The 21546-nt window shown below is 39.9% G+C and overlaps 1 protein-coding gene and 1 non-coding gene across 3 annotated transcripts in view; one reads left to right on the plus strand and one right to left on the minus strand.

Annotated features, from left to right (window-relative positions):
* Positions 1 to 6128: 6128 nt before the first annotated feature.
* LOC126291552 (uncharacterized) overlaps positions 6129 to 21546 on the plus strand; it is a 75394-nt gene continuing 59976 nt past the window's right edge. The window contains exons 1-3 of one of the 2 annotated variants that reach the window (XM_049985062.1): positions 6129 to 6258; positions 6336 to 6472; positions 20222 to 20413. In XM_049985062.1, the coding sequence (XP_049841019.1) occupies positions 6180 to 6258; positions 6336 to 6472; positions 20222 to 20413 (408 nt within the window). In that variant the 5' untranslated portion in view covers positions 6129 to 6179. The remainder of the gene's footprint in view (positions 6259 to 6335; positions 6473 to 20221; positions 20414 to 21546) is intronic. The other variant, XM_049985063.1, reaches the window with a different exon arrangement.
* On the minus strand, positions 9296 to 9370 carry Trnat-ugu (transfer RNA threonine (anticodon UGU)). Its single transcript has one exon. It is a non-coding gene; the product is annotated as a tRNA-Thr (tRNA).

A 21546-nucleotide genomic window follows, 5' to 3' on the forward strand; every position in this document is an offset into this window, starting at 1 on the left:
ATGGAAGGCAGCATCGGTAACACCTGGGGCTGAGGCGAGCCAGTAGATGGGTCCCCAGAGCGCTGACCGAACGGCATCGTCGCTGAAAGCAGATGGCGAGCGGCAGATCCCGTGCGACGACAGAGGCGCAGCTGATTGAGATGCCGACGCACCTCACCAGAGGCCCCCAAAACCAGATACATAGCGTGTCCGAGGTAGCGAAGTATTGCCCCTTCAAGCCAACGCCGTGAACCTCAATAGTGGCGATAGTAGACAACGTCGCCTGGAGCAAAAGCAGGTGTCTGCCACTGCACAGGCACCTGATGCGGCGGATGGAGCAAAGACATCAAGGTTTTATGAGGGTGACCGTGGAGCAACTCAGCCGGCGAGCGACCATCACAGGGCTGAGAGCGATACGAGGACAAAAAGAGCAATAACGCGTCCTCCCGAGAATGCGACTCTTTCAACTTCAACATCTGTGATTTGAAAGTCGTGACCAATCATTCAGCGGCACCATTTGACTGTGGCGAAAACGGCGCAGAAGTCAGATGTTGAATACCATTGGCCTTGTAGAATGACTGAAATTCTGCGGATGTGATAATTTGCTGTGCACAATTTGGTGCACTTGTTTACCACTACAGGTTGACATGAATGGCGTCACAAACAGGAAAGCCATTAGACTGAATACAGGAAGTCATCGCCCCTCAGGTCAGCACAGTGACAGAACCATGCGGCAGTATAATGGTGACAGCAGTGTTTGCACACACCGAGTACAACTCTTTAGCAGTAAAAGCGGATTTACTGTGCACACAAACTAGTCAGTCTTTAATGCAAAATGGTGCCCATAAAAATAGCGAATGGTACTGTAAGAGATCTAGGAGCTGTTTGTCAACTTTGCACCCTCTAATGCAGACCAGTCAACATGACAGTACCATTGCAAGTTTGAAGAGCAGGTGTGGAAGAGTACTGCACTGTGTGCTTTCCCAAAACGCAGTTCTGGTCTTATGTTAAATCAGTAAGTGGCTCAAAACAGCATATCTAGACACTCTGGGATAATGATGCCATTGAAACAGAGGATGACACGCGTAAAGCTAAAATACTAAACACCTTTTTCCAAAGCTGTTTCACAGAGGAAGACCACACTGCAGTTCCTTCTCTAAATCCTCGCACAAATGAAAAAATGGCTGACATCGAAATAAGTGTCCAAGGAATAGAAATGCAACTGAAATCACTCAACAGAGGAAATCCACTGGACCTGATGGGATACCAATTTGTTTCTACACAGAGCATGCGAAAGAACAGCCGTGTACCACAAGTCTCTAGAGGAATGGAAGGTCCCAAATGATTGGAAAAGAGCACAGGTAGTCCCAGTCTTCAAGAAGGGTCGTCGAGCAGATGCGCAAAACTATAGACCTATATCTCTGACATCAATCTGTTGTAGAATTTTAGAACATGTTTTTAGCTCGCGTATCATGTCGTTTCTGGAAACCCAGAATCTACTCTGTAGGAATCAACATGGATTCCGGAATCAGCGATTGTGTGAGACCCAACCCGCTTTATTTGTTCATGAGACCCAGAAAATATCAGATACATGCTCCCAGGTAGATGCCATTTTCGTTGACTTCTGGGAGGCGTTCGATACAGTTCTGCACTGTTGCCTGGTAAACAAAGTAAGATCCTACAGAATATCAGAACAGCTGTGTGGCTGGATCGAAGAGTTTTTAGCAAACAGAACACAGCATGTTGTTCACAATGGAGAGACGTCTACAGACGTTAAAGTAACCTCTGGTGTGCCACAGGGGAGTGTTATGGGACCATTGCTTTTCACAGTATATATGAATGAACTAGTAGATAGTGTCGGAAGTTCCATGCGGCTTTTCGCAGATGATGCTGTAGTATACAGAGAAGTTGCAACATTGGAAAATTGCAGTGAAATGCAGGAAGTTCTGCAGTAGATAGGCACTTGGTGCATGGAGTGGCAACTGACCCTTAACATAGACAAATGTAATGTATTGCGAATACATAGAAAGAAGGATCCTTTATTGTATGATTATATGATAGTGGAACAAACACTCGTAGCAGCTACTTCCTGAAAATATCTGGGAGTGTGCGTGTGGAACTATTTGAAGTGGAATGATCATACAAAATTAATTGTTGGTAAAGCGGGGTACTGACTGATGGCCTCAGATGTTAAGTCCCATAGCGCTCAGAGCCATTTTAAAGCCGGTGCCGGGTTGAGATTCATTGGCAGAGTCCTTAGAATATGTAGTCCATCAACAAAGGAGATGGCTTACAAAACACTCGTTTGGCCTATACTTGAGCATTGCTCATCAGTGTGAGATCCGTACCAGGTCGGGTTGACAGAGGACATAGAGAAGATCCAAAGAAGAGTGGCGCATTTCATCACAGAGTAATTTGGTAAGCATGATAGCGTTAAGGAAATGTTTAGCAAACTCAAGTGGCAGACTCTGCAAGAGAGGCACTCTGCATCGCAGTGTAGCTTGCTGTCCAGGTTTCGAGAGGGTGCGTTTCTGGGTGAATATATTGCTTCCCCCTACTTACACCTCCCGAGGAGATCACGAATGTAAAATTAGAGAGATTCAAGCGCGCACGGAGGCTTTCTGGCAGTTGTTCTTCCCGCGAACCATATGCGACTGGAACAGGAAAGGGAGGTAATGACAGTGGCACGTAAAGTGCCCTCCCCCACACTTGCGGCGTATAAATGTATCTGTAGATTAAATGCCAATGGCAGCTGGTCTTAGGTGCAGCAGCTTGCTGTCAGCATCACAATGCCTGTTTAAGAGTGACAGAAAATCAGATAAAAAATATTTGGGGGAAGGCATTGTGTTTGACATTGTCAAACAATTCCTCCGTATCAACTTATGGAACCCGGAGAACAGAATTAGATCTGGGAGTACATCACTCTTTCATATGGGATTTCACCATCAATTGTAGAAGCTGACTTTCTAGCATATTAGCATCTGCTATCAGATATGGTAATTGCTCGGCTAGTGGATAACATAACTGGCATGACTTATTGTGTGGTGCTGCTAAGCTGAGCATCTCGCACCACCAAGCTGATGAAAGGGAATATACAACCTCAATTAGATCTCCAGGCACTCTTAAACAAGTGCTACACAATACAGTGGACCATATTAAGACTACTGATGACCCACATATATAATGCAGCACTATTTGCTTGCCACCCTGATGCCTGGCTATTGCTAAAGCTGAGTTTGACACTATGCTGAAAGAAGGTATTATCTGACCATCAAGTAGCCCGTGGTCATCTCCTCTACATCCGGTGCCTAAAAGGTGTGGAGCATGGCATCCAGGTGGGGATTATTGCACACTTAATGCCAAAACTGTGTCAAACAACTACTCAGTACCATTGTTGTTGGAATATACTGCACCTTTCATGGAGCCACTATACTCAGCGTCCTGTATTATGCTGAAGTTTAAACTTAGGTCTCGATGGCAGAGGAGGATATACCCAGAATCACTATCATCATTCTGTTTAGGTTGATTGGAAGCAATTACACAACCTTGAGCTTATTGGAATGCTGCTCAGAAATGGAAGCAGTTTTTCGATTCAGTTCTACAAGATCTGCCATTTCATTTAGCGTACCTAGATGACATTCTCATCTTTTCTGCCACCAAGGAGCATCAACAACAGCTAATTGAAGTACAAAAGTGGACCATATTAGTGTTTAGAGCATTACAGTGTGGTTTAGAATATGATTGATGTGTTTTCAGTCAATCTGAGATCACCTTCCTGGGCCATCAAATTTTTATCAAAATTGCACACCATTAAGGAATTGCACCTGTTTCTGGGGCTGTCAAATTTTTATCACCGGCATCTACTACATTCAGTGGAATTACTGCAACAAATAACCACAACACTGTTTGGCCTGAAAGTTGGCAACAATACCCACTTTGGTGAACTGATGCAATGAGAGCTCTACGTTTGAAGCCACAAAACAGAGTATGACTAACACTGCACATCTTGTGCACCACAGGCTGGATGCACTCTTCTTGGTAGTGGTGGACGCAGTGTTCCAACATTTGCCAGATGACGCATGGCAAGAACTTGCATACTATTCACACACGCTGTTGCCATCGCAGCAAAAGTGGAGTGCCTACGACTGTGTGCCTCTTGTTGTGTATGAAGCAGTTAAGCGCTTTCAACCAGAGTTAGAAGCAATAGAAGTCACCATCCAGTCCTATCATAAACCATTGACGTATGCCTTCTAACGGACAGAATAATTGCTCATCTTCCCTGTATAACCACCTGGAATCCATAGCCCAATTCACCACAGTAATCAAGCACATTTCGGGTATTGACAGTGTAATTGCTGACATTTTGAAAAACGGGACTTCTGCCGGATGTTTGCGTCGTTTCGGGTGGCACCAGAAGAAGAAAGAGAGTTATGTTGTCGAAATATCAAGCGATAATGACGCGAAAATCCAGCAGAAGTCCCGTTTTCCAAAAGTCTGCAGATCGCTGGGAAAGCCTGAAGAATTACAGTGCAGTTGCTGATTACTTCTTGCATGTCAACAGTACCTCATTACCTTCTAGGTCAAAATGATGTCTCTTCTTTTTTGACATTTTAGTTCAGCAGACATTATGAATTAAGACACGAAGGAATGGCTCACGTTGATTGTGAGTGGGCATTAACTGAAATCAATTGTTGAAAGTTGAAAATTTGTGCTGGACCAGGATTCAAACTCCGGTTCGAATACCTGTCGGGCACAATGTTTCATCTGTCCCCACTTACTTCAATCAATGCCCGTTGACAGCCAATGTATGTGGTTCCATTATGTCTTAATTTCTGTGATTCTTTAATCTGATACTTTCAGAATGAAGTTTTTACTCTGCAGCGTATATAGTTTCTATTAGTGCGCGTCTGAGGAAGTTGACTGTTAGTCTTTATCAATGCAGGTGCAGAGGGCATTCATGGTTAAAAAGTAATCGACTTTAAATGAGAACTATATATCCATACTCTGAAAACCACTGGTAGCGGGTACATCCCGTTGTACTAGTTATTAGCATTTCTTCATGTTCCATTCACGTATGGAGAGCGATTTTTTGAATGCCTCTGTGCGTGCAGCAATTATTCTAATTAGTTGTTTCTTAGCTAACCGCTTGAGTGTCAAATTGCCGCAGATACTAAGAATCGCTGTTTACACGACATAAGGTGACAATGTGGATTCGGATTATAGACGTAAATGTATGTGAATGTGGTCAGTGTCGAGTAATTCTACTGAATTACCTGTTACAATTTATTTTTATATCAAAACTGATACATTGTGAAACTAGCAAACAGCTCCACCGTACTTAGTTTTATGGGAGATCTACATTGACAGTGAGGTTTCAACAGCGTTCTTAAAAACATTGAAGTTACGTTTGTCGGTGGTACCCATTCTTTCATTCATTAAAAACAAACGAATATGATGCCGTCTCACATATTTCCAAGTCGTTAAAGCCTTACGATGAAGTTCTCTGTCTCGGCATATCTATCCTTGTTAGTAGGAGGAGAGGGCCACAGCCGATATGAACATTATGAGTTTCAACGTTACTGTCAGCTGTAATTTCATTATAAATGTATTGGCAACCGGTTTCGATGATACACTTCATTGTCATCAGGTCCTCTAAATACACAGTGCCTGAATTTTCCCGAAAGCCATCAGTCAGAAAGTCCTGCGTGAAAATAACCGCTTTCTACATCAGCTCTTATAGTAATCACACAAGTGACACCACTAACAGTAGTCCATGCGCTATTGTTTACTACAAGAGCTGATTCAGGTACACGTAATTTTCAAGCGGGACTTTCTGAGTGATATCTTTCAGAAAAATGTTGCCACTATTCATTTAGAGCGCCTGATGATGAAGTGTCGAAACCGGTTGCCGATTACTTGATAAAGTACACTTTACAGTAGTGTTGAAAATTGTAGCAAATTCTCTGTCAGTTGTTCCACGGACAAGGGCACACGTGGGGTGAAAGCATATAAAATCGCATTTCATTTTCGTGGAAGTAAATACACTTGAGGTGTTGGAAAAACATTTTCTTGAGCGAATCATTCGAATGAATGAATGACTACGACTTCTATTGTTTAGCTTGTTTAGTAACATCTTTGACTCTTCCTTAACTCATCTTTGTGTTTAGTGTTTACGTATTTCGAAAAAAAGAGCGTGCTTTATGCCTAGTGTTTCAAATGCTTCTAACCAGACAGTGAATAATCTGGATACACAAGTATGGAGTGTGAAACTCGTGACAGGTATGTAATACCTGTTTTGATCATATGATTATGTGCTAAAGTTGATTTACATGTTAACAATGTGTATATTCCGTAAGAACCTTCGATTTACAGCAGTAGCTCCGATGAACTGGAACACTCTGAGGATGAAACAGAAATACAAAAGGAGCTGGTGGAAATGCTTGACACAGCTGAACTTTTAGACGGTGAGAGGTATTCCCCCTTAATGATTGAGGTATGTGCTCTTATATCAAAATTAATGTAAATTATTCGAAGTGTTTGCAAATGAATAACGAAACGGGTGTTGCCTACGAGACTCGAATATTTTGTTATGTAGGCACAATACCGTAGCGTTTAGAAAGTTATAGCTGAACAATCTGGCCATAATTACATTCATTTTTAATCCAAAAATGGATACCATTGTATTTTCATTGCCACCATTCAGTATAATGCAGAATCCTCAATTGGGAAGCGTAAGATACATTATAGAAAACCGTGGACGTAGTTACAGTCATGTGACACCACGTTATCTATTAGTCTGGTTTCTTGCCTTAATTGAGGGAGTGACATCTGGCTGGAGTGTTTGTCGATGATTCCCACCAAAGTCTTGGTCATACTGACAGATCTGGGGCACACAAATTAACGTATGCAATATCAAAGCGCAAATATAGTTGTGATAATTCTGGGGAGAGTAATCTCGTCTGCACAGAAAACTTAATCTGATCAAGTAGTGTAACCTATGGCGAACTTGCTTCTGACACCGCGTTGAATCGATCTGCCAAAATAATTACAAAACTTACTGACATGCAAGTTTTAAAGAGAACTGAACACGGACATTTCTTTTGTGTTTCTTAGTTTTTGGAATGTGTGTTGTGACAGGCTGATCTGTAAGGTAACTTGAACTATAGAATAAGGCCCTGGACTGGTTTGCAGCCAATAAGTTCCTGTGCAATCCCATTAAAACCGGACAACCTTTAATGGGAATGTCAAATAAAGTAGGCAATAAGTCAGTAAAACTCTTAAGATATTTGTATTGACTCAAAACTCTGTTGGGAGGGAACTGCCAATTCAAGTTCAGTCTATGGATACATTCTTTTTTTAAAAATTAAGTGGTACAGCTAGCTGTCAGATCATCATATTTTATGACACAAAAGAATTCTTTGAGATGCCTGAGGAGGATATTACCATTTAAAATTTGTCTGTAGTTAAACATATTATTGTGTGCTGTGGTTAAGTCGTATGTAAGTACTTAGTTTATACAAATCACTATGTACAGAATATACTATGCAATACCATATAGTATTATATTATAGTATAGTTTATTGCATTAACTTTAGAAACTATCCTGGCGTAATTTGGTACACTGCCATGCGTAAAATGTAAACTACAATGTACTGACATTAGTTTATTATTATGTATGTACTGCTACATCCTATATGACAAAGCCAGTATCATTGTAAAATGATCTACGGTGAACAAAATTCTTGATCCTAGGGTAGGTAGGAAAGTGAGTTTCATTCTTAAGTGGCAAAGCAAACAAATGTGACAATGGTGACTCATTGATGCGAAGCATAGCTTGAAGTCTAGGTCAGATTGATAAGTGACGGTTGGGTTATCAGCTGGTGAAATGCTATTGAAGGCTTCAGTTAGCTTAAGCCTTTTTTTTTTTATCCAGCTGGTACATGACAGTAGTGCCATGTAAAATCGGTAAATGCCAAACATATGGAAAATCTATTATAGTTTATTGATATGGGCCAAAACCTAAACCTGTATTTAATAGCTTTTTTTCATTGGAACAAAATACATCAATGATTCTTCATATCAGGAATCCGACAGTTGATAGGTGTAGGTATTGTAATCTGTGTAAGTAATAGCTGTTGATTGCATATGTAGTGATGGCGCCCGATAGCAACCCAGATTGGTTCCGTAGAATTTACATCAGGTGAATTTGTTCGCCGAGACGTCTTGAGTTCACGATAATGCTCCTCAAACAACTGTAGCATGGTTATGGCAAGATTTTAGGAGATGAGCAGTGATCTAGTGTAGCAAAAATGTGATTCATCTGAAAGGCCGGCATGTTTCCATTGATTGATAGTCAAATCCTGAAGGTCCCGTGCTCACTACAGTCATAATTGACGATGTTGTTGGGTCAACATCTTAAAGCGTAGGGGGTGGTGTGCTCCAGAGCTCCATGTTCAACAATGTGTAATGAACAGTATGCTCTGAAATACTGGTGCATGCACCAGCATTGTGCTCTTTCGGCAGAGATGCCACAGAGCACCCTGTATCCTACTTTACAGAGCAGACAGCCTTGGAGCCCAATGTTCCATGAATAGTCAAGAACGTCCGACCATGTAACACCTAGTTTGTTTCACTGTCCTTCTACCTTCTTCTGTAGATGCTCACAACATAAGCATGTGAACATGCAACCAGCTTTGTCATTTTCGAGATACTTGTTCACAGGCTCTGCATAATAATAATCTTCCCTTGTCAAAGTCGCTTATCTCCGTCGATTTCCCCATTTGCAGCCCGTATCTTCACTAGGATGATCCGCCGTACATGTCTGCTCAACTTGCATACTTTCGCTACCACTTCATGTGGCCGTAATGCCACCAAGTAACATCCAACATCGCGATGGGCTGTGGTCATGTTTTGGCTCATCAGTGTATATGCTGGCCCCTGTCCTTGTGCCTCCCATGTCACTCATTCTACACTCACACAATCCTCTCCTTACTCTCCATCTTCCTTTGTCCTGCCTCCCCCTCCCAATCCACTCTTCCACATCACTGTGCACTATACACAACTTCTCCCGTGCCTACAGCAGGGTTAGCTTGCATGTGCTGCAGTCCTATGTTGTCCACTTGTACTCTATCTCAATGAGCTGTCAATCATCCTTCCCTCCCACCCGTCCTGTCTCCTTTCTCTCCCTGCGGACTCTGTCCACCAGTACCCCTTCATTCTGCCCAAGCTACTGTGTGGTAATGAAATGATAATTAAATGGACACCCTAGCTGCAAACAGGCGTTGATGACCTTCATTAGGGACATGTTGAAAATGTGTGCCCCGACCGGGACTCGAACCCGGGATCTCCTGCTTACATGGCAGACGCTCTATCCATCTGAGCCACCAAGGGCACAGAGGATAGCGCGACTGCAGGGACTTATCCCTTGCACGCTCCCCGTGAGATCCAAATTCCCAACATGTCCACACCACTACATTTGACTGTGCCTAAGAGATGTTTGCCCATCATACTCATTACTCATTTGAATCCTGCCTCGGGCATGGATGTGTGTGATGTCCTTAGGTTAGTTAGGTTTAAGTAGTTCTAATTCTAGGGGACTGATGACCTCAGATGTTAAATCCTATATTGATTATAGCCATTTGAACCATTTGTTAGGCGATATTGGTTTGGTGTTTGTTGTGCGGGAAGAAGTTTAATTTGGTGTATGGTTTCTGTTAGGTATGGATATGACAGTGAAATTTAATAGTGCGTCATTGCATGCCAAGATGGGTGATGACATGATGTCTATTATTAAATTTCTGCATTTATTTGTGCTGGTTGCAGTGCGTTAGGTGCAGCATTTGTGGTAATAACGAGGCTAATGGGTGTTTTGTGTCTCGGACCAGGGGCACGTATATGTGGCAGTGTCGCTGGGATAACATCTGGCAGTTGATTAGATGTGACACCTGGTTCAAGAAATGTAGGTTGGCCATGAGGGAGATTGTTTTGTTGACTTTTTTTTTAGATCCTCTATTGGTTTTTGTTTCTGAGAGACTGGTGTGGGTGAGAGAATGGTGTTGAATTGGTTTTATTTTTGTTGAGAGGTTTATCCTGAGTATGCTAAGTATAGGGAAAGCTGAGTGGGTGGTGGTTATTTGTTGAGATTGATGAGTCACATTTTGGTAAGAGGAAGTATGGGAGGGTGATTGGATATGCTGATTGTGTTTGAAGGGTTTTAGAGGGCAGTACTAAGAGGGAATTGGTGGGTTTGATCGAAGAATATATTGAAGAGGGGAGCACTACAGTTTGATAAGTTTTCACCCTATAGGGGTGTGTGAAAGAGGTGTTGCGAGCATTTAGCTGATAATCACAGTACTGAGTTTAAAGATTATGAAACTGGGGCTTGTATTAATACAATGGAAGAGGGTTTTTGTGTGTGTGCGGGGGGGGGGGGGGGGGGGGGATTAAATCGGTCATAGGGATGAGGAAGAGGCACTCTTCCAACCTACAATCTCATTTAGATGAGTTTTGCTGGCAACTGAAAAGTGTCATTGGGGATTATTGTATTTTTCACGTTTTTTGAGGATTGTGAGTAACATGTATAGGACGAGGGTGGTGAGTTTTTGGGGTTAAGTTTGTGTGGCATTTGGGGGAGGAAGGTTGTGGGTATTGGTTGTGCAGTTAACGGGGCAGGATGTGGGTGGGGTCGGGGAGAGGGAGGTGTGTTATAATTATGTTCTAGAGGACTAGTTTGGTGGCAGTTTTGTTGATTTGTAAGGTGTGCTTGATTTTGGTTTATTTTGTGTTCTATTTTTTCATTGTTATTTTTTATTTGTTTTTTGGAAGGGGGGTTGATGTGCGTGGTTTAGGAGGCTTTTGTTGTGTTTAGGGTGGCCAACCTAGATTATACCGCCAGATCTTGTTGTCAGTAAGCAATTTTTGTTTTGGCTTTAAGTAATTGTTATGTTTTGTGTATTAAGGTAGGTTGATTGTGTTTTAATTGATGTAGTAATGTCTGATTTTTGGTTTGTTGAGGTACTGGGCTTCTGGTTCTATTTTTCGTAGTAGTAAGTGTTGGTTTTTTGGTATCAACAGTTGTGGTTGAGCTACATAGGCCAAGGGAAATGTCAGATTCCTGCAGTTTTTGTTGGTGTTGCGGAATGCTGTAATTTTTTTTCCCTCATGATATTGTTTTGGGATTGTGCGGCGTTTTTTCTTATTGCTGTATATTTAGCTTGTCCACACCCAAAACCCCAATTTCCCGCAATTGTCTTGTTAGTTTCATTTTATTTTTGGAGTGAGGTGATATTGTGTTATTTATATGCTTTCGCATTATTTTATGTGTGTACATAGTGACGTCATAGTTGTATTGGATATGCTGAAAGTAGGAGTTTCTACTGTATTGATGACATCATGGGTCAAATCAGATGGGTGGAATCAGATGCTTCTGTAATGCCAAATATTGTGTTAAGTAGTTTACTGTACATCATTCAAATCCTCCTGACTGGTTTTTGTTGCTGATGATAATCAGTTTAAGCTAAACTGTGATTTACGTAGCCAAATATGAGAGAGACAAATCATTTTCATGTAGACTTTGCCTTCTTTTCCAGGGTTCAGAATGGACTTAACAGGTCAAGTCTAGTGTGCTGATTCCAATTCTTCACTTTGAGTCAGGATGTAATATGACGTGATGAGGTTACAATGCAAAGCATGTAAGCGTCCTGTTATTAAACCTTATCTGTGATTGTCTTAGTAAATGGCATACACTATACTGTTTGATCAGAGTATGTCCTGGCTTTCGAGTGTTAGGTTAGGCAGTAATCTAAAAGCACAACTTAAACTGCTGCAAATCAAATTGGTAGTAATCATTTTTATAACTTCGATTTTCACAAATATTTGACATTCCCCCCCCTCCCCCCCAAATGTGTCATTATTTCTTTTAAGATTTATTTACTTATCTTTTGCATTGCTGTGTCTACTTGACCTAAATAGCTCAATTTTAGTTGTCAATTCCATGTTTCATGATTTTTTAGCCATGCCTTGTTCCTGTGTCAGTTGGTTTGTTATATTGGGCCATTTCATATTAAATCAATCAACAACAAAATAGACTTGAACCTTGATATTTAATAATTTAGTAATTTTTTGTCATTTTATTGTATTAGAGTAGGATAGTCCAAAATTAGATTTTTTTTGACATTTTGTTTGTATGTTATTAATTTTTAAAGTTTCTTGAAATTGTGTAATTTTTGCAGTGTTTGGAAACCTAAAAATGGCTAGTCTCAAAGTATTTGACACACAGACCTGCAACTTAGACAGTTTTATTTTGTTCATTAAAGTCTCTAAGAATATGTGCTGCTTGACCAAATTCATGAAGATGCCAAATGTTCTCAAACAAAATGATAAGTTCTACAAATTTCAAAAATCAGATTTTTAGTTTAAAAAAAAGAAAAACACAATGTGTTATACACTATTTGTTAATCTGTGTGCCAAATATCATGATGCTATTCCAAAGGGAACATGTGGAAATAATTTTATTTTACTGCTATATGCACTGCCGAATGTACCTTAAGTGCACCTGGGTTTGCAAGTTGGCCTATAAAAATATAGTTAAAGTGAAATTATTGGATATTAATTAAGCACACTTTGCTTTTTCATTTTAAAGTTTCACTAAACCATGCTGTCCAACAATTAACATAAGTAATGTAAGGGACACAATGCCTTTTGCCATTTTATATAACATTTAATATACATTAATTGTGGTTTATAGTTGTGGATCAACAAAAAGGAAATAGATATTTTCAATGTGTGAGGGTAATCCCAAAAGTAAGGTCTCCTATTTTTTTATAAGTACAGAACTCTGTTTGTATGGCAATTGGTCACACTGTTATGAAGAGTGCTTCATGTGCTGTGTGTAAACATGCACGCACTGTAATGAGACACTCAGTCTTGGCCTGGCAGCTGTTGAGAATGGAACTCTCGTTTGATGTTACCGCCAAGTGCGAATTGCACACTGTTAGTCGGTTTTTGACTGCAAAGGGCACTGTGCCAATTGAAATCCATCGCCAGTTGACGGAAGTGTGTGGTGAGTCGCGCATGAATGTCAAAAATGTTCGGAAGTGGTGTAGAGCATTTTCATTCTGCCGGTAAAGTCATGACAACCATTTTTTGGGTTCAGAAAGGGGTGTTGTTGGTCGACTTTATGCCCACTGGGACCACAATTAACGCTGACAGGTACTGTGAGACTGAAAAAACTCAAACGGGCAATTCAGAATCGGAGAAGAGGAATGTTGAGTGAGGACATACACATTCTCCATGACAACACTCGCCCACACATCGCTCGGCAAACCGTTGCTCTCCTGCAACAGTTTCAGTGGAACAGAATCACCCACCCACCGTATAGTTCTGACTTGGCACCCAGTGACTCTCACCTGTTCCCCAGGTTAAAAGAACATTTGGTTGGAAAGCGATTCAGCTACGACGATGAGGTGAAAGAAGAGGTTCATAACTTTCTGAACAGCATGGCGGTGAACTCGTATGACATAGGCATATAAAAACTGCCACAGCGTCTACAAAAATGCGTCAACAGAAATGGTGATTGTCGAAAAATAGCTAAATGTTCAATCTGAAAACTGATGCAAACCATTTTAGAAATAAACGGGTCTGTGTACGTATAAAAAAATGGGAGACCTTACTTTTGGGTTTACCCCTGTATAATGAAACAAAAACAATCATTTGTATTGACAGTAATTCACTCCAGTAGAGCTTAGTTGTTGAGATAAAATTAGCAAAGCACTGGTGAAGGAAAGAGGACCAGTTTGCTGCATGCATGTGTAACTCATTAAGTCCTTGGGCTCAGATGATAAAGTGACAGAAAAATGCCGGTGTCATGATTTAAAATAGTTAATCTTGAAAGGCACCTGTTGGAATATGGCAAGTACCAAGCACAGCCAACAAAGTGGGATGAATGTTGTACATGTTGTATCCCAACATGTGCAGTTCAATGTTTTATTGGAAAAATCAAGCATTTTAAATAATCACACTGTCACATTTATGCCACATGATCACCTGAGGATGTTTATATAGAAATATAGAATCAGTTTGTGGTGCAATAAATGTAACACACATAATTTTGATAGTTTTATAAATTAGTAATTCAGAAATGAAAGTCCCAACAGAATTTTTAATTTAGGTTTTTTTTATGGAAACTACTACAGTACTATAAATATAAAAAAATATAAAAATCTGAGGTGTCAAGAACCTGGTCAATGGTAGTAGTAGTGGTGGTGGTTGTTGGGATGTTTAAGGGGGACTAAACAGCTAAGGTCATCAGTCCCCCAGGTCAATGGTAGATTTCACATGGACTGATTTTATTTTACTATTACTGTGTTTGTAAGATTCTTATGTTACATCTTAGCTTTCACCACCCAGAACAGAGTTTTTCCATGGTTGTCATGTTAGTTTCTATTATTATTATTAACAATTCTTGCAGTTCTGTAATTCATCATTACATTTTGGAGCCATGAAAATGTTTACAAGTATTGGTTGACATTTTGAAATGTTGTACATGTTGCATCTTTCCAGTATGGTATTAGAGGTCAAAGCTTATGAGTTGAATTGCATACTGGAGTTTATCATAGTTGTGTACTTTGGTGGTAAGATACTCAGTCCTGATTCATAACAAACACCAGTTTTCTTTTGTTCTACAGTATTACTTTTATTGTGTTAACTGGTTTTTGGCTTACAAGGCCATCTTCAGACATTTACTAGTATTGTTGCAAAAGAAGTTAAAATGTTTGTGAATGGCATTGGAAGAGAAGTTTATTTATTTATCGTATGGTAATACAGACACATAAGCAAGATACAGACAATCATTAATATAAAAAACGTTAATAATTGCAAACAAACATTACTAATATAACAAAGTTTAAGGATTACAAACAAACATCAAGTCTATAATATAGAGAAGTGACACATTTAGACTGAAGCAGAAACATACAGTAAGTAACATGTTTGACAGTGTGGTGGTAATGCAATGAAAAAGTAAAAAATTGAACAGTAAATAAATAAAAATGGAGTACACAGGAAAACTTTAACCCAAAATGGGAACAGCATGCCTACATAAGTTTCTATTAATAAACAAAACTAATAAAATAAAATAAGACAAGACTACATCAGGAGTTATAAAACATGGAGAGCAATACACAAACCAATTAAAAGGAGAAACAATTTTCAGTGAAACTACAGCATACATAAGGAAATTAAGCAATATCAATAAAATAAACAGAAATAAATAAATGCAGGACAGTGGAGGAGTTTGAGGAAACTTAACGGTAAATACAATCTTTGAGAGTGTGGTGGTGCTGCCTTTTACCATTAACATTATATTCAAAACTGTGGTTTGATGAGACAACTACAAAAGGTGTTAAACATGGACAGTAATACAAGTACCAGTTAAAAGAAAGCCTCAACAATTGAAACTACAGTCTATATGGAATACATAGACAACTTCAATAAAACAGAAGAACTTAATGAATACAGGAAAATAGGAGTATGTAGGAAAAGACAGTGTGGTAAGTAATGAAAAACAGAGATGATCATATGAAGTTTAGAAGAGGGGGAAGTGTTGAGCTGTGTCTGGTCATTTAGGAATTGATCTGGACTGTGAGCTGGATGTTTGTTAATTTCCTGGTCTTCTAGCAGGTTGAGTTTATGGCCTTTCTTTGCTAAGTGAAGTACATGGGACACTGGCTGGTAGTTGTTAGCCTCACTCAGTACATGCTCAGCAAATACGGAGTCAGAATTCTGCAACGTCCAGCTGCGTTCATGTTCAGCCAGCCTAGTTGCTTTTTCTCTGCCTGACTGACCAATGTAAAATTTGTCACAATCAGGACAGGTGATTTTACATAACCCACTTTAGGCTAATAACTGGATCTTATCTTTGCTATTAAAAATACACTGGGCTGTTGTGTTCTTAACATAGTAGGAAAGCCTACACTTGCAGGATTTCAGTGCTTTGGCTACAATCTGTGATACCTGACCTAGATATGGCAGTGTGCACCATTTCTTGCAGACAGTGGATGGGGAAGCAGGTGGGGTATGGAGGAGGGGTATAATTTTCCGTTTTTGTTTCCTGTGCAAGATGTGGCAATAAATTTTATTGATTTTATTTTATCTAACTGTTCTTTCAAATCATCTCTGAACATGCGGACAGATATGAGGTGGTGTACCACTGAGTGGAAAGCTGCAAGTTTGTGAGCTATGGGGTGTTGTGAGAAAGAAGGTATTGCTGTGTCTCTAGTTGTAGTTTTTCTATAAATTTTGAAATAATGTGTGTGTGTGTGTACTGACGTCAATTGTTAGATCTAAGTAGTTCATGGATTTGTTGCCAATCTTCTTTGTGAACTGAATATTTTTATGTTGACTGTTCAGGTTTTTCAAAAATATGTTGAGTTGTATTACCAGTCCACATACGCAGGAAATCATCTACATATCTAAACAAGAATTTGATATTTGCAGTCAAAGGTTCTGTTTTTAGAAAATTTTGTTCCAAATGGTCCATAAATATTTGAGCCAACAGTCGACTGAGAGGGGAACCCATAGCTACGCCATCTAATTGTTTATAAAGAGTCCCTTGAAACTGGAAATAGTTCTGTGCCAAGCATGTCTGAGTGGCTAGTCTGAAGTTGTTCAGTTCCACAGGATTGACATTAGACTTGTGCATCAGCTCTGTCAGAATATCGATGAGTTCCACCACTGGTATGTTGGAAAACAAACTGCAGACATCAAAGGATACTAATTTATCACTGTGTGAGACAGATATACCTTTTATTTACTAGGTCCACAGAGTTTGAAATACCATGCTTTGATTTGAATTTAGTCTTAATTAGGACATCCAGTTTACTTGCTAATTTGTAAGATGGAGCAGTGAATGATGATACAACTGAACGAATAGGAACATCTTGTTTATAGAGTTTAGGAAACCCATACATTCTAGGAGACACTGGGTTCATATTAGTTAAGTTTTGCTTCAAACTCATGCTTTTGCATGAATTGATGGCGATTTAACATCCTCTTTGCATTACTACTGCACTGTCAAAGATGTTACTTACTGTATGTTTCTGCTTCAGTCTAGATATGTTACTTTTCTTCCAATGTTGTTTGCAAACATTGTAACTTCTTTGGTGACAATACTCAGTAAATGTCTGAAGCTGGCCTTGTAAGCTGAAAACAAGTTATCACAATAAAAGTAACACTGTAGAATAAAAGCAAACTGGTGCTCTTCATTTGTTATAAAATTAAAAACATATCATTAGCTGCTATTTTAACAAATTGTCTGAATATGTAGATTCAGGGATTGAAAAGTTTTTAGCTACTTGTCAAGTACTGGTGTAATAATCCATACATACTTTTTGTACTAATATTATAAATGCAAATTTAATCTTTGTGTTATGTTTTCATGACTAAGCTGCTGAATAGATTTTGATGAAATTTGGTATGGAGATTGCATGAACCCTGAGAAAGAACATAAGCTTCTTTACAAAGGATAAAAATAATTGACCACTGAGAGGGTGAAGTAGGGAATGGAACAGCTTGTTCACATCAGTGAACATAAACCATGTTAGAAATTAATAATTTTGTTGTATGATGATGTATAGCACTAAGTTGTACCATGCAGAATATTAATAGTGATCTAAGTTTCATAGGTGGAAAGGTCATATTATTGGCTTGCAGTTGTATGCACTTTTTTTTTTTTTTTTAGTAACTAAAGGGACATTCATGGATGAAATAATCTCATATTAAAAGGTATCAGTCTTAGTGTAGTAAAACGGTCATCATTCCGAAGATTGTTTTGAACACAACATTGTTCTGAGGTGTGGTCCTGTTGGAGGTAGCAACATTTGAACTGAGATGCTGAACCAGTCCTAGTGGAAACTCAGTTTGACGTGAATCCTGAACTACGGTGTAACTCAGAATTTTGAACATCAACAACATTTATCTATACGTGGTGTCTTTTAGACACGTCCAAAGTGTAATCTTCGTTAAATTGTGAGGAAACTATTCAGTAAAAAAATAAAAATTCACATCTTATAGGCAGATATCACAACTTTATAATGAATTGGGTTTATTTATGCTATTGCCCATAGTTAATGTGATGCGTAGAGGTTAAAGAACACGTGAATATTTTGAAAAGTTCAATGAAAAATATAGTCACTGGGCACTTTATGTTTGGTGCATTTTACAGCACATATTGCTGGATAAGAAATGCAGCAAAGATATTGAAATTGTTTTTAATGCTGGAAAGAGAACTGCACCTCTTTTGGGTATCGAGTAAATATGTGATACATTTTGACATATGGGGGTGACGAGCTAAGACGTCCCATACTCGACACTACTAAGGTCACGTGTAGCACCATGAGGAGCTACTTCGTGTTTCTCTTTTTCATGTGTTGCCGATACAAGCCGAAGTATTCACTCTCACATGTGCTTTGAAGCGGGAAACACGTCTTTACCTGTGCATTTCTTCCTGTCGGGATGTGTAGTCAAATGTCATTCACACAAGAGGATTGTTTGAAGATCTTTTTTGTCCAGCTTGTTGAAACAAGCCCTTGACAGTGGAATTACGTTGTTACGTTGTTACTTTGTACTTGAAGTAGATGATGGCCAGCTTGTTGTGGAGGGAGATAGCAACAGAAATATGAGGATTTGATTTAAAACTCCTGTGAAATCTGTACCATCATTTTTAACTCATTATTTTCATTGTGGCAGTTTCTTATGCATATAGCAAACCTACAACTTTGGTCTTCGGAATTTTTCATTCAACACAGAAGTGGAGCAGCTGCTATTTAAGGTTCTGGGCCACCTGACCCCTCCCCCCCCCCCCTCCCCCTCCCCCCTCCCCTTTACCCATATGTAAAGGGGTCTTGCTCTTCTGGGCATGTACTGCCACTTGCAGAAAATGAAGACGCTATGGCAATTTTAGTACAATACTGTTTGCCACGGACCCTCAGGAAGTGGAAAGTTGTCAAACATCAGAAGAGACAAGGAATGTAGTTGAATGTGATGTCGTTGTACAACCACCTCCCCGAAAACAGAAGACGGAGCCAGCAAGGATGGTGCTGAGAAAGCATTTGCCAGCTGACTGGAGATTAAAAAAATATAATTAGATGAAAGGACACGAGGAGTCATCAGCTGATGATGCTCACTGGATGTTTTCTCATTCCATGCTCCTGAATTTCAAGAAACTTAGTGACAGGTGTGGAAAGAGCTCTAAAGGCAAAATTCCTGTTACTTTTGAATGAGCAGCTGGACAAAAGTGAGGTGTAGATGTTGGAATTTTCCTCTTCATCATAGTCTACTTAAATTTTACACACATTGTCTACCCCTGCACAGAATTCACAGCCACTGCCAGTGATGGTGACTGATCTTAGTGAGGCAACATTTCTCATGAAGACATCTAAAATTAATCACATTCTACATTAGCTTTTTAACTTTAACCATTATTTGTATATGTACTTCACTGAACAAATTACCACACTTGGTTGTCTTACTAAAAATAAACTTTTGATGATGGCATTTTTAATGTCATTCTCATACTTTCACCAACTTCTCTTCTCAGCAGGAGAAATAGTAAGTTGAAAATTTGTGTTCTGCTTTTTCAGAACAGCTGAAAGTAGTGGCTCCAGAAAGTGGGAGCTAGACTCATTCTGTAGAAGTCTTGGAGTTCGTGGTTGTGTTGAGAGGTAACAAAACACCTCAGCTGAACTATGTTTAATATTAATAGCACTGTATGGGTGCACCCGGTCCTTCCTTTTTTTTATTCAGTTGTTTGTTCTTTAAATAATAAATTGCAGTAATGTCCTGTTCAGAAGTGCTAATGATTTGCAATTGAGCCAGAAGCATGGTTCATACTGCCTTGTTACTTGTTGTAACACATGTCGCGTCATGTATTGTGTAACATATTGTATCTCCTTGTTGTGATCACAGTCTTAGCATTCGGGTATGCCCTACGTCACTTTCATTCCTGAGTATGTTCGCCATCCTGTATAACGTACTGTGTTCTACTTGTCAAATATTCCCCAAACCAATTATATCTACAAATACTCTGTGCAATCGTATGTCTTTATTATTTAATTTTTAATGCCTGAAACACATGGTTTCTTTGTGTACAACCAAATTATATTGTCATGCTCTTGGGCAAGGTATTTCAGAAGTTTATAAATTGTGTGTCATCTGGTTTGTTGTACATTGTGGTTGCATTTTGCAGAGGCTGAAACATCTGGAGATTCTGTTGACCTTTGACATCCCAGACACACACTGCATTGAGCATAGGTTCGACAGACCACCCAACGAAAGTGAGGAGGAGCGTTTCGAGAGGCTGGGAGTTGAAATAAAACGTGGGTACTTTGACCCGAGTGAAGATGAAATAATAAAAAGAAACTGGGACTCATTTTCTAAGGTAAGACTTTTTATAAATTTATTGCATGCCTGTGTATTGTACTTCTGTCAGTTAATTGATATAGCTACAAAAATAGTTGTCTGACCCAGTTTGAAAATCTATTGAATTACTTATGATGTAAATAAAGTAGAAAGAAACTTCCACATGGGAAAAATATATTAAAAACAAAGATTCCAAGACTTAACAAGCGGGAAAGTGCCGGTAGATAGGCACAATGAATAAAACACACACAGAGAATTTTGAGCTTTCGCAACCGGCGGCTGCTTCATCAGGAAAGAGGGAAGGAAAAGGAAAGATGAAAGGATGTGGGTTTTAAGGGAGAGGGTAAGGAGTCATTCCAATCCCGGGAGCGGAAAGACTTACCTTAAGGGGGGAAAAAGGATAGGTATATGCTCGCGCGGGAGCGCACACACACACACACACACACACACACACACACACACACACACACACACACACACACACACCCCCATCCATCCATCCATCCATCCATCCATCCATCCATCCATCCACACAAGCAGACATATTTAAAAGCAAAGAGTAAGGGCAGAGATGTAAGTTGAGGCGGAAGTGTGGAGGCAAAGATGTTGTTGAAAGACAGGTGAGGTATGAGTGGCGGCAACTTGAAATTAGCGGAGATTGAGGCCTGGTGGATAACAAGAAGAGAGGATATATTGAAGGGCAAGTTCCCATCTTCGAAGTTCGGATAGGTTGGTGTTGGTGGGAAGTATCCAGATAACTCGGACGGTGTAACACTGTGCCAAGATGTGCTGGCTGTGCACCAAGGCATGTTTAGCCACAGGGTGATCCTCATTACCAACAAACACTGTCTGCCTGTGTCCATTCATGCGAATGGACAGTTTGTTGCTGGTCATTCCCACATAGAAAGTGTCACAGTGTAGGCAGGTCAGTTGGTAAATCACGTGGGTGCTTTCACATGTGATTCTGCCTTTGATCGTGTACACCTTCCGGGTTACAGGACTGGGGTAGGTGGTGGTGGGAGGGTGCATAGGACAGGTTTTACACCAGGGGCGGTTGCAAGGGTAGGAGCCAGAGGGTAGGGAAGGTGGTTTGGGGATTTCATAGGGATGAACCAAGAGGTTACGAAGGTTAGGTGGACGGGGGAAAGACAC

The sequence above is a fragment of the Schistocerca gregaria genome, chromosome 9 (genome assembly GCF_023897955.1).
Source record: "Schistocerca gregaria isolate iqSchGreg1 chromosome 9, iqSchGreg1.2, whole genome shotgun sequence".
Taxonomy (NCBI): domain Eukaryota; kingdom Metazoa; phylum Arthropoda; class Insecta; order Orthoptera; family Acrididae; genus Schistocerca; species Schistocerca gregaria.